General features: G+C 37.0%; 1 protein-coding gene across 1 annotated transcript; it reads left to right on the top strand.

Annotated features, from left to right (window-relative positions):
• Window positions 1–9,905: 9,905 nt before the first annotated feature.
• LOC117215566 lies at window positions 9,906–11,333 on the top strand. Its single transcript, XM_033461916.1, has 2 exons — window positions 9,906–10,358; window positions 10,566–11,333. Exons 1-2 carry the CDS (start codon window positions 9,906–9,908, stop codon window positions 11,331–11,333), a joined length of 1,221 nt encoding a protein of 406 aa, XP_033317807.1.
• The last annotated feature ends 3,116 nt before the right edge of the window (window positions 11,334–14,449 follow it).

Below are 14,449 nucleotides of genomic sequence, written 5' to 3' on the forward strand. Positions count from 1 at the left end.
CGTTGAAATGTTGCTGGGGCATCTTTTAATCCAAAGGGCATTCTTTTGAATTGAAAATGACCGTATGGTGTCGAAAATGCAGTTTTGTGGGCATCTTCCTGTGACATACAGATCTGGTGAAAGCCCGATGACAAGTCAAACGTGGAAAAATATTTTGCACTTCCTAATTGATCCAATATTTCTGTAATGTTGGGTAGTGGGAAGGCATCGCCAATCGTTTTATCGTTCAATTTTCTATAATCGATGACTAATCTCCAGCGCTTATTTCCTTGCGAATCGGGTTTTTGGGCACAATCCATAACGGGGAGTTATATGGAGATATTGATGGTTCCACTACGCCCGTATCTAGTAGTTCTTGGACCTGTCGATTTATTTCTTCTCGATGTATTGGTGGATATCGATACTGTTTAGTATTGATGGGTATATTATCCGTTGTAATTATCCTATGTTCCAGAACTTCGGTTGCTTCCAATGTATCTCCTGGAATATGAAACCTATCTTGATTATTACGAATCAATTTTTTAGCATTTTCCTTTTCTTCTTCGTTCAAATGTTCGAGTCGTAGTAACTCATTTATTTTATCGTATCTACTTTCCTCCGATCTTAGAACTGTATTGCACGCTGTCCTAGGAAGCGGGGGCGGGGGGGGGGGGATTTTCAAATTCTTTAATTACCATCGTTGGTGTTGTAAATACGTAATCTCTCGAAGTAGTATTTATTACTCTTATGTAACCTTTTCCTTTATGATTCCTCACAACTGCATTACCAAGATAGATTCCCTTGTTCGGCTCGATTCTTGGAATAAATCCCTCTTTTATCTCTGGATTAGCGATATTAATCGAACACGTTATTGAACTTCGCTTCGGTATAATTATTTTTTCTTTAGTATCGAAGGGAATATAAATATTTCCCCATCTGATATGTTTTCCCTCATAATCTAAACGAGCCTTACAACCTGCAAAAAATTCGGATCCTAGGATTCCGTCTTGATCGATTAGCAATGAATCATCGACTACATGAAAAACAACCGGATGGCCCGCAACCTGTATTACCGTCTGCCCTAAGAAGACCAGGCTCGTTGCCGTAATTCCTCGCACTTCGATTGATTCCTTTTCGTCGATGATGGCTGAATCGTGTATAGCAGGTTTCTTGATAATGTTGATTTCCGATCCAGAGTCTAATAATAAACTCGTCTTAGTCTTTAGATCTGGGGAAACTATTCGTGCAGTTGGGGTCGTTGGGGAATCGTTAAATTTTATTGAAATAATTCGGAGAGGTCGCCTTCCGAATCTGAATTCAACTCCTGATGATTTTCCTTCGCCGGTTGCTTGTGCTTCACTCTTTTCCTTTTGCCTTGAGATTCTGGATTCTCTGTCTGTGACCTCGTTTGGTTGTGGGATGACTCCCCCACAATATTTAGTGGTTGTTCGTTCGATCTTATGGTCGGCATTGCGTTCGCTCTGTCTCTCGTTATGGGTGGTGGAGTCGATCTCGCGGGGATGGCTGTCCTTGTTGTGTTTGTTGCCGTCGGCGCCGGTCGCCTGGTTGCCGCCTGTACTCTTGGGCGATTCGGCGTATCGTTCCTTCGTGGCTCGCCCCATTCTCCCGAAGGACGTGTTTGGTTTCCCGATGGTCTCGAAGCATAGGGTACGATTAATCCGGCATCTACTCGGGCTTTAAATTTGTAACAGTCTTTCACTAGATGCCCGGGTTTTTTGCAATAGTTACACGTGATATTTTGTCTTGTAGAATTCAAAAAATTCTGCGATGGAGGTAGCGATCTTCGATCTTGGCGGTTGTTCCTGATATTGTTGTTAGTGTTCGAAGGATGTGCGTTGTCGCGTCTGTAATAGTTCGAGGGTGTCGGTCGTTGGGGTCGCGTTCTATCGGTTATTTGTTTCAATTCGTGTGTTGCTTTGACGGCTTGACGATACGCATCTTCTAAAGTATGGTACCCTGCTATTTTTACTCGCACATATACCTCGTTCGGAAGTCCTTTAACGAAAGCTTCTTTCGTTTCCCAATCTATAGTATCTTGGATATCGGGGGATATGATGCCGTAGTCGCCTCTTTCTCCGTCCATTATTGCCAATCTAAGATTTCTAACGCGATCCATATAATGTAATATGTCTTCCCCGGGTCGTTGAAATATCGTTCCTAATTCCCCTTTATATTCGTTAAGAGATTTCTTTGGGCCGAATAGATCCTTTAATTTGTTTCCGAAATCGTTTAGACTCATTAATTCTGTGTCTTCGATGGCGAGGAGCGCGTGTCCACGGAGCTTATTTACTAACAATTTTACCAATTGAGGTTCTTGATATCTGGGAATCATATTTCGCGCGCGCTCACAAGCTCTTAAAAAGTGGAATACCGATGGTCGATATCCGTCAAACACTGGCACCGATTCGATCGCATCTTTTAGCTTAATTGGCTGGGTATGTCCACTCGGCTGGACCGTCTCTTGTTGCGTTGTCGGCGGCGATACGGGTGTTTTAGGTTCTTGTTTTGTTTTAAGTTCGAATAAGCCGCTTTGTAATTCGGCGAGTTTTGCACTCATATCGCGAAAGTTCGCATCCCATGCTTTAAGCTTTTCCGACAATGTCAAAACCATTTCTTCGTCCAACGATTCCACTACACTCGCCATTGTTTCTTAAATATTTGTTAAATATATATATTAATCAAGATAGACTAACTAAATATTAACGACAAGACATGACTGAACTCGGTGCAAAGGAATAAAGTTATGCTACACGAAATAACTGGTAACACAATACACAAAACATTAACTAAATTAAACGAGACTTACATAAATGCAAGTCACGTATAATCGAAACAATGACTCTTGAAATTCGGTAACAATACAATCCATGCTATCGCATTAAAGTAGCACACGGTATTGACACAAACAATATCATGAAACACAAAACAATATTACAAAACACTACTAAATAAAATTATAGTGATTAACAATTAATTAGTTATTTCAACAACACGTTACTGTTGACATTAAACCAGCGCCATACCAAAGAGACACGCGAGCGACCATGTTGAAAAATTCGTCGCGCGCACATACAAATAACAGCCAATGCAATACAATACAGCATCATAATAGCAATGTTAGGTACTAATAAAAAAAAAAAAAAAAAAAACAAGAAAAAGGGGGAGAGAGTTAAGGAAACTATATATAATAAATAACAACTAACATAATTATAACATATTATATATATTATATTATATACAGGGATACAGTATTCGTACAAAGGAACAGATCCAAACGAAAATTATATATATAAAAAAAAATAAATAATATATATATGTAATATTGTGATATAATATACTTACAAGGAATGGATGATACAGATGTTAATCGGACAGAAAAAGACGATTGTTGTTCAACCTGAACTATTCACACCAAACGTACAGAAAACAGCACAACTAAATAATTAGATAACGACTCGACTTTCACAAAATGCAATCAACACTCTCTCGGCAACGCCACTCGCAAACTCCGTTTGTTGATTCCTTTTCTCCCGTCCCTTGGTAACCGCTCGTGGCCAAGATCACGTAGGTCTCCTCTTTCCAAAACTTCGCGATCAAAAACAAACGCCTCGGCTCTCGCGACATTCCATGCGGTTCACCCGCCAACTCCCAGGCCTCTCACTCACGATACTACATATATACATTAACTATTTTTATATGTGTGTACAGAACTGATGGCGAACTCATCAACCATTTTCTGAACGACGGATGGAAGAACATGAATAGCAATCCACACAATGGAACTGTAAAGTATTTGTACGCCACTCACGAAACCAAACACTGATGCTATCCACCTGTAAACAAACAACATTTATAACAATGCATATAATTTTCACTTATGTTCACCACTATATATATATATATACACGCATGTTGTAAAGTAGGCGATATTTATAACATTCACTTCCATTGATAATGCAAGTGACTCATAAAAATAAGCCGTCATATTTACCATTACACGCGCATATATGTATATATACTCGAAAACAAGGTACATTTGTGATATTTATTCCTATTGATGATATATACTTATATATTTATAACAATAAAACAAATTTCATTTATACTACTTACCAATACGTACGCATATATGTATATAATTACAATCCAAGTAGTATTCATAATATTTATTTTCACTGATAACAAGTACGTAAAACCTAAAATAAAACAAAGGTTTTAACAATAAAAAAAAACAAAAAAAAAAGAAAAAGGGGAAGAAGAAAAAAGGAAAGAAAAAAAATATAACATTGTTAGGGAAGTGATACATTTACACTGTACATGAGAGTGTGTGTGTAAGGGCCAGAGGGCGTCAAGGTCTTAGTGGTGACAAAAGACTGTTGCCAGATGTTAGAAGAATCTAGGATAGTCGGTTGGCGACCAGCGTGCGTGCAAGACGTTCTTCAGAGAGTAATATAGATGTATAACTGTTGTGTGGGAAATGTAGGCAATAATTTGTATTCCCATATCCTCGAATTTCCTTAACAAATATATATAAATATAAAATTTTTCTTTTTCTATAAAAGGTTATTCCTATTTCTGATAAACTCGAGAAATGAAAACATTATACCATGATACACTGACACAAAGATACACCACACAGAAGAAACTAATAGAGAACGCTTTAAGCTTGGCAAACTTAGCGCCCGACGAATTTGCATACATCATAACCAAAACCCAGGACACATGGCTTTGATCGCAGGAGAAGCGGTCCATATAGTCAAATGCATTCCGGTACAAGTAAAGGTACGACATACAACAAAATGCTACTCGGAACTACCCGTTTGGCAAAGGAATCGCACCACAGGAACTCCGCCCGGACGTGCGCCAAACGTGGCGATATTCAGCACCATCGTCGTTGGCCACGAGCGGAATGTATACCCAAAAGACCTCGATGCACTACGGGACCACGTCATGTTCCCGGCAGAAAATCTGCAGTCTTGAACGCATTGGCCAGAGGAGCAACAGGAAAAACAATCGTCCCTGGAACAGTAAACATCCTGGGAATGATGGACAAAACACATTAACGACAATAGCGAAAAATACCGTATCAAGCTTATGGACTGGTTTTATGGAATTTGGAACTGTCAGTGCAGCAATATTTGGAATACTCGCAATATTTAAACTAATCAAGACAATAATATATATAGCCGCACACGGATACCAGTTACGTGAAACTTACGAATGCGGAATCGCCCTATTAGGAGCAATATGCGGCTCAGTCACCCACCCGCTACTATACCTCAAAAGAAGACGAAATATCGATGATCAAACAGCACAACCTCAAGGGATATCGATAACACCGGTAGTCACTCAACTACCAACGACATCTACGTCCGCCTTGAGCGAACTCAGAGATACCATCAGTCAAATTTCCTTTGGAAATTTGAACTCCAAGGGCGGGGATGTCACGTCCCGCGCTCCGCACGCGCCGTAACAAGAACAAGAAAACCATTCTATACAAAACACGCGAATAAGGATTTGAATGCACAAAGGAACACACGGCACTACGAAACGAAAGGAAGGATTAACAAAACGAGGGCGATTAACGGATCCAACCAATAAACAAAATACATATACACACAATTCTAAATAAACCAGGAAATAAGAATAACTACAAAAGGGGAAAATAATTGAAACGCCAGGAATATATATATATATAAATATATTTCAATCAATCAATTTGGAGAGTTACATATAAGTATAAACATATATGCCGAACATGTAATAACCTAGTAAATATTAGAGACAGTGCTTCCAATATTATGCAATAAATACAATATTATCAATTTATGAAATATAAGTATATATGAAGTCAAAAACTAATAGTTTAACGAATACGTAAAACATACAATATTGTATTATTAAAGAAATGAAGGTTACATTGTCAGAAATATATATATGTGTGCGAATTCTATCAAACCGATAATCTAAGATACATACTTAAAACTAGCCTACATTCCGGTAAAGGATAAATAAATAATTGACATTTCATTTCGTATGAATACTACACTGCCAAGAGAAATATGCATATGAATACGTATATATATATATATATATATATAGATTTATATTATCGAATACTCTAAAAATAAACTACTCAAAACAATAAATAACGCAATCGAAGAATTACAAAACATTAGCCATATTAAAATGACACACAACATAAATATATATATATATATATATATATACGTATATTCACACGAACAATACTTTTGTCACTTTAAAGCAATATTAATAAATAAATGTTCTAATTGCGGTAGAATAAGGAAAAACGAGCGGCAGACGGAAAATTACTTCGATATTAAACAAAATTAAAGACCCGTCACTATAACTTTGCTGATGACATTTATGAGCAGCCATGTTAGATTTACACGCGTATGGCGACAGGAATATTAGGGATTAATGGAAGTCAGTCGCGAGAAATAAATCATGAAAACACATTGTTAACACTTTTCTTTAATAAAATCTGTGCGCAACTACAAATGTAAAAAATATATATATGTCGGAGATGAAAGAACACCGGAGTCTGTAATGGAACAATTGTAGTTATTCAATCCGATTGTAATTGTTCGAGAGTTGTGATAATGAGCTTGGGCTCGAGGCCACAGTCAGTCGCCGAACGTAGCCGCGGTTACGGGATGAACGCTTTGTTTAACAAAGGTATGGAGTAATTCTATAGCTCTCCTTAAAAGAAATATTCGTGGCGACACGCGACAGTAAACATTCCAACGGTTTCTGTCCCGTGGCTCGCCACACGCAGACCCTATTCTTCGAGTAAGATGATTGCCAGATGTCGATGCGTCTCCGCAGTACATGTTCGGCTAGCCCGAGGGCCCGTTATAAATCTTAAGGTTTAGTTAACTAAAGTCCTTCAAACAGACAAACAGTCTTTGTCCCAACTACGGGAAGATAGGGGAGACATATTTTTCAACGAGCGGCGTCTCCCACTAGCAACTTTCCCTCGAGGGCGGCTAGCATCTTTTTCTAACCACCGATATGGAGATTGACCAATTAGCAGCAACGCCAATTTCCCTTACTTTCTGAACGAAGACTTTTCTCGACGAACCCGATGATCTCGTATCCTTAGACACACCCCATTATAGTTTTCCTCTGTGGCATCATCGGGACGGGAAAGGCATTCTCGCTCGCGATCTCATTGATGAAAGGAGTAACTCTTTACGATCAGTGAATATTACGCGTCCGACTTTGATTTTGTGAGTACGTTCATCTATCATCCCGTCGACCGCGGATTCGTTATTGAACCTAGGATCATTGTCATTAGTTTTTCGAGTACCGAACTACCACGGTTACTTGTCCGGTTCTGTAATAATCGTATTTGCACTAGTCAATGTCTTCTCTATTGCATAACGACAACGTGTAACCCAAACGAAGATTCGTTTCACGCCCCTAACCCTAATTCTAATGTAAACCCGACATATATAATAATTCTATATTGAAAAAAATATGAAATTAACATGATACATACATTACTACATAAGTTATATATAAAATATGTATATTATACCCCTGCCTACTGACTGATATGAATTTCTTTTGGTCTAGAATGCGTTAAAAGAGTGCGCAAAGAAGTCGAAATTACTTATTGTAATTAGTAAAACGACCTGAGAGGCAGACAGATACAAGAAAGAAGGAATATTATATTAGCGGCATTTTTGTAGCCATTATATATGGTTTCGATCGCATAATTAATCAGTATCAACTTACTGGACTGCGGCGGACCTAGCGCGCCTCACCGAAGCGCTTCCATGGCCTCTGCCGCGCCCTCGCCGGTCAATTCTCTCAGGGTGAGAGTATTATTTTTCCCACTGCTTGGTGTGAAACCCCTATTGGACAAACTGTTCTTTGCAATACATCGATGGATAAATACGCGCACAATCGCGCAATACGTGCAATAGAATGCTCGAGGTCAATTATGCTTTTTGATCCTCTTTTTCAACAGATCTTCGTAAATCCGAAGGTGTAGAATTACCTCCCAAAGACATAAGATGACAACAAACACTTTCTTGACACACTGTATAACATTGAGGTATCCAGTTTTGCCACATACAATTTTGTCATTGTCACGTTTGACTTTGTTCATTGTAAAGTCAAATTTGCACACTCCATCTGTGAAATAGTAAGAAGAAATCATAGTGACTTGTATTCCTTATGATATCATGATGCCACATAATATATAATACAATACAATAATTCGCGAACAGATCACTCGTTAATTGCTTTTAAAAGAATTACCACGGAAGCTTCCTAACACGCTACCCGGGGGCCAGGGATTTATTTCGTCGATAAGTTAGGTTATTAAACTTATGTTCTTTCATTGAAGACGTCGATGGACGCTGTGTTCCAGAAATAGCCAATCACACTTGGCGAAGCATAATAGTAATTTACAATAAGAAATACTTAAGAATGCCTAATTTTGTTAAACATAGGGTTCAATTTACAATTATGTAAATATTACTTCTTGAAAGTAACTTCTTAATCAATTTTAACAAATTTTGTAAAATCATGTAATAAATCTTATTATTTATCATACGCGTGTATTAAGCCAATTGCCAACCGAACATGTTCAAACTGTATTTTTTTCAAAACGGGACCTTAAGCTAAAAAGCTTTATTTCACATATTCGACTTGTTCTTGTATGTGGTATCAGCACCTAGTCGGATGCCCGCGTTATGCAGGACACCTTGATGGCGTTGAACGCAACGATTCAAATTGAACTGAAAAGTCGTTATGTTTGCAGAGGACTTGTGTGTAGAGGATGGTTGATCGTGAGATTTATTAGACAAGATTGCTCGTTGTTGAAACCTTCAAGTATATTTTCAAATGATTAAATAAATAATTATAGATAATGTTCGCAAAGACGGCAGATACTCGTAGATACTGATCCATAACTCTCGTGAACTCTTTACGATTGCGTCCGTTTAAACTGGTATAGTATAAACAGATCGGGGGAGAGTCGGAGAATTCAAATTCGTCTTTGTTCGACGGTTCGACGGTTCGACGGTTCGACGGTTCGACGGTTCGACGGTTCGACGGTTCGACGGTAACGTAACGGCGACATTGTTTTGCCCGGAGTTTATTTATTAATATATTATGTATGTCCTCACGATCTTGATACTCCGAAGCAAAAAAACAACAACATGATTTGAAATGTTCTCTAGCTCATGTACCGCTACGTGTACTTTCAAGGAGCAAAACTGACACAGTTCCGCTTGTGACGCGAGACGGAGATTATCGTTTCACTTCCTTTAACGCATTTTTGCCATTGAAAGACACTAATTTCTGTGACTTGCTTTATCTCTGTTATAAATCTCTCTTTATATTTAAAATTTTATAGTTTTTGTGCAAACGTAAAAGGTAAGTAAATATTAATAAATATTATAATAATATAATATAATGCTATATAATAATATTAATAAATACTTCGCTATTTACTTATTTTATTTCCATTAAGGTATATTGTATTTTTCATTGCATTACTTTCATTTTTATTTAGTGTAATAATAAACGCATACGTTAATATTCATTGGCATTAGTGTAATTGTAAGCTTCACTGTAAATTTAATAAAATTTATAAGAACGGAATTATTAAAAGGGTATATATGTGTAATTAAACTAGATTCTATTCTCAATGTTACTTCATTATTTTATTATTGTTTCATATATATATATATATTTTTTAATTTACATGTGCTTCTAAGTTAATAGAACTAAACACATGTGTATGTATTAATTGCTATATACGTCATAATTTCAACCATAATATTAAATTATGGTATGTATTATTAAAAAGTATAGTTTAATGTATATATTAAATATATATCATTTATTCGTAGATTTTAAATATGGATACTGGATCAAAGAAGGAGATTAAAGAAATGATTACCAAAGATATATCGAATATACATAATTATTCCTTGGATGTTAAAAAATATATTAACAACCAGCTTGAAGACACTCTGGATTATTTACATGGTTTAATTGCTGAAATACCACAATCAGTCCCTGGCCCTTCAACTACAAAGAGGCCGAAAGTTTTGAAGAAAAAAGGTTATCGCCGTAAAGAGACTATCCCAGAAAATGATATTATCAATACTGACAATACAGTAACAGATTCAGCAGTACATGATAAAACAGAAAATAAAGATGTAAAAACTGGGGATGTGCTGGAAACAACAATTGACCGAACAAAAAGAAAGGCTGCAATAAAAGCTGCAATTAATATTAAAAAGCAGCAGTCAATGTCACTTGTTACAAAATTACGAAGGCTAACTCTTGATGATGACAGTAATGTAAATGTTTGTGTCATATTATGATGAAATTTAATACTTTCAATCTTACCCCATATCTTATGTTACTAATCAATACTAACCCTTATATGTAGTATCCAATAATGTTTGATATCGGTTAATTAATGCGTCAAAATCTAATTGCTTATACAATTGTATGTACATTGTGTATATAAATACTACTATAACGTTGTTAAATATATTCTAAATTTTTAGAGGAAACGTGGAGGCCGACCTAAAAAAAAGGAAAGTGCTAGAAGTAGTTCAGATGAAAAAAACACAATAGGTCCCACAAAACATAGTAAAACAAAAAAGAATGTTTTAAGCGAAACAATTTCAAAAGGAGATGCAAAACAGCCAGAAAGGATTGAACCATTAAAGTCTTCAATGACAACAAGAGATAGTAATATAAAGGGAACTTTTTCACGGAGTGAAAACACGAAGGGTAAATATTCTAATATTATTGATGATACAGTAATTCCATCAGCAAGAAATGATATTGAAGATCCTTCAATGTGCGAGAATGCACTGGAGAAATTTACTCCTCTTATGAATTCCACGATGGACATCAATTCTACTTATACGCAGAAGATGATGGACGCTACCGCAATTGTAGAACCTTTATCACCAATAAAATCAAACGAAACGGTAGTAATTAATAAAAACTTGGCTAGTAGTATAGGAAAAAATAATGAACCTAAATTTACATCACGGTCGCCAATAACTCTGCAGGAGGAGGTTCAGCAGCTGAATCAAGCTATTGGACTCACCGAGTTCGAAGAATTATTCGCAGAAGATGAGCCATCCCGTGAAAGGGAAATGTCTAATAGAAACATGACGAAACAGGACATTCAAAATGAAATGAAGAAAAATGTGCCCGTAAGAAGGAGAATCGAGGCCTTTGAAAAAGAAAAAATTTCAGAAAAAGCCATTGTTCAAAAACTGGCACGAAGATCTGTCGAAAAAGCAAAAAAATCTTATTAGCGAAACAAAAAAAGGAGACTCAGATGATGACATCGCAGGTAACATTACAAACAGTATCAAAGTATTCTTCTGTTATAAAAACACAAGCTATTATTCATTCGATATTTTATCCAAAATATAGCTCCAAACAGTAAGGTCCACTTCTGTTTTGCACAGTAAACCTGACGACGACACATCGGACGATGAAGCCAGACCAAGGCGTACAATTCCACATTAGGCGCAATGTAAGTGTTGTTTTACTTAATGAGTTAATAAACATTATAATGCATGGAGTACTCGAATTTTTATCAATTTTAGCATACATACGCGAAAATGAACTTGCAATGCAACGATAAATTCCGAAGAAAGCAGTCTATAAATTCTTTGATAGAAGAATGTGCACACCAGATTTAACTGAAATGTTTGAAAATATAGATAGGAGTAGATTACAATGCACGTCCAGTGCAATATGGAAGACACCACCGCGTTATTCCATGATGGAAAACGAATAGAAGTTATAATTTGTTAAACTGAATGTTGTTGATTTCAAATTGTGCCAAAGAGCAGGAATACTTGCCATACCTTGCGTGTAATATAAAAATGATGTTACATTGCAACTATCGTTAAAAGATGTATGTGTTCTTAAAATATACCAATGAACGTAAGACTATTTCACTTTTTATATTTTAGAATGATCATAGGCATATATTACTTTTATTATACTAATCAAATTTTACCATTTTTTCTTATTTATATGTATCTTCTTAAGAATTGATAAATAAACAAATTAATAAATAATTGTTTTGGTACGACTTTTTAATGAGAAGTAAATTTTATTAGATTTGCCTTATTATCACTGTCGTGTAATAATTCGCGAGATACGCGTGATATAATTCGCACGATTAAATAGCACTGGTGATTTCGTCTCTTCGTGTAACGAGGAGGGTCTGGTAAATGGGTCGACCGTGGACGTTCAATCTTGTAAGAGAACAAACGGCGGCACCGTATCGTCGAGCATTTTTCTTTCGGTCAACAGCCATCCATTTTATATTTAGCACATTCGGTTGCGACGCTAAATTTTCGTTACACCACCAGTTGTTTCGTCTGCAATTCGCGTGACGTAAGTGCATTACACTTTCGCACCCGTCAGCCATTCCTGCGACCACTTCGCGTGCGTTAACTCGATAATATTTCGTCTCTGTTACCTTGTCGCCGTTGCTGCTTGACACATCTCGCTTGCTGGACGACTGATCGATGAAAATTAAAACGAGACGCTGATTTACCGTATCGTTATTTTTGTGTCAGGTATTCTCTTTTTGCCGTTTCGGCGAATTATTTTCATTTCGAACTTTTTTAGTCTTATTGTTACGTCGATTCTTATATTTCAAGATCTAGTCTTGTACGTACGCTGGGGAGCGCTTTTATTTATTGATTCAACAAAGAATATCGTTGTAGGTGTCATACATGCGAGTAAAAGTAACGAAGTACGAGCAGTTTCACTGTAACATACTTCCTGATAATTTCTCGTTATTTATACCATAAGAAAGTATCAAAGAGGAACTCTTATCTCGAACGTGGATCTATTTGTCGATAATGCATGCGTGTAATACTCGAGTGTCGTTCATACAGCGTAAATATACGTGCAGATACGTAAACCTTTTATGATTTTTGTATCAAAGGCAGACCTGCTATAATACTCGCAAGTGAAATATAATTCTACGAAAGAAAATGGAGCAAAAGAGTTTCGTTGGTAATATATTCTTCCTTTTTCATCACAAGTTTCCTCTTTGTTGTGCTTCTGTTACATTATAATCCTGTTAGATTTACGCGCGTAAAATTTCACTTTGTTGCACTATATATCTCATCATCGCCATCTGCCGAACACCTGTGAGAAACGCGGTTTACTTTGTCTCAAAGCGAGCAAACGTCTAATTTCACAAATTGGATTTTCATCAACAGCGAGAAGGGCATATGCGATGTAAAGGAGGCTGTAAGGGTGTCCTAGGGCTTACGGTGGTTGTCACGATGCCGGAAGTGGCGCCGAGCAGACACGTCAAGGGAGAATCAGAATCGCTATTGGCAAAAACCATCGCGAACATTTGTCCTTCGCGCCACCAAAATTCTATCTTCTGAGATATTTTTCGCGTTTCCGAGGTCATCGCCACTCTCCTTAACTTTGCCTTACGATGTATAATATCTCGATGTTACGGTAGTTAGAAATTTGTATTAATTTGGAGAACCTTGCAAAAGTACGCAAATCTGCTACGATAGTCGGATAGAGAGTATCGGCAGAGATCTGTTCCTTTATCGTGAAACTCTCTCGGACAACTTAGATGCTACCAGATATCGATTCTCGCATCCAACCATTTCGTAATAAACGTAGATCACCCAAGAAATTTCTCAATTGTCATCCGTTAATTTCGCGCAACTTTTGCTTTATTTTAGCTACGTGGGAACCTATTAGTGCGCAAATGTTACCCCGAAAATGTTACTACTCTGTGCCAAATATCGTTCACGTGTATAATCAAAGTTGCATAAAACCGCGTACAATTGCATCAGGAAATTTCTAATAATTTGCTCGTCTCGCAGGACGAAAACAGGCTCACGAAGGATCCCTCTGTTCTGGCTATCGAATGTACCGCAAGCACGTAGTTTCAAGTGTCCGTTCTCTAGAAAATTCGAAACAATTTATGGTCGATGGTCGAGTGAACGGTGCAACGGTCGAGTCGGAAAGATCAGAAAGACAAATCGTCATAGTTCGAACAGACCGGGAAGCAGAAACGCACTTCCATGATCATTTGTATCGTTGCTCGATCTGTTGCTGCGCAATGACCGAGCAAGCTGTTGATTTTTCTTTTTCTGCAATGCTACTATACTCTACACTCTATGCTTTATACCGTTCTTTTGCCCGCTATTTACCTTGTACGCGAACTTTCTATCGCTAGTGGATTGCAAAAATCCTTTTTTATCACGAATTTTACGTGACAATGCGTAGGTCAAGGTGGACGTAAGACAAAGGAAGGTGTAAATAAATAAGACAGGGTGTATTTAAAAATAATAAGTTATTTATTACAGTTTATTTAATATGTATACAGGCTATTCGTATTATAGCAGCGATAGCTAGTGTTAAATTAACA

The sequence above is a fragment of the Bombus bifarius genome, unplaced genomic scaffold, assembly GCF_011952205.1.
Source record: "Bombus bifarius isolate JDL3187 unplaced genomic scaffold, Bbif_JDL3187 scf7180000009731_frag, whole genome shotgun sequence".
Taxonomy (NCBI): domain Eukaryota; kingdom Metazoa; phylum Arthropoda; class Insecta; order Hymenoptera; family Apidae; genus Bombus; species Bombus bifarius.

Bases quoted from the DNA above. Each gene is read 5' to 3' on its own strand.
- LOC117215566 (XM_033461916.1), top strand. From the start codon at position 9,906: ATGGATACTGGATCAAAGAAGGAGATTAAAGAAATGATTACCAAAGAT. The intron at 10,359-10,565 runs GTTTGTGTCATA...CTAAATTTTTAG, and splicing joins ATGATGACAGTAATGTAAAT to AGGAAACGTGGAGGCCGACC.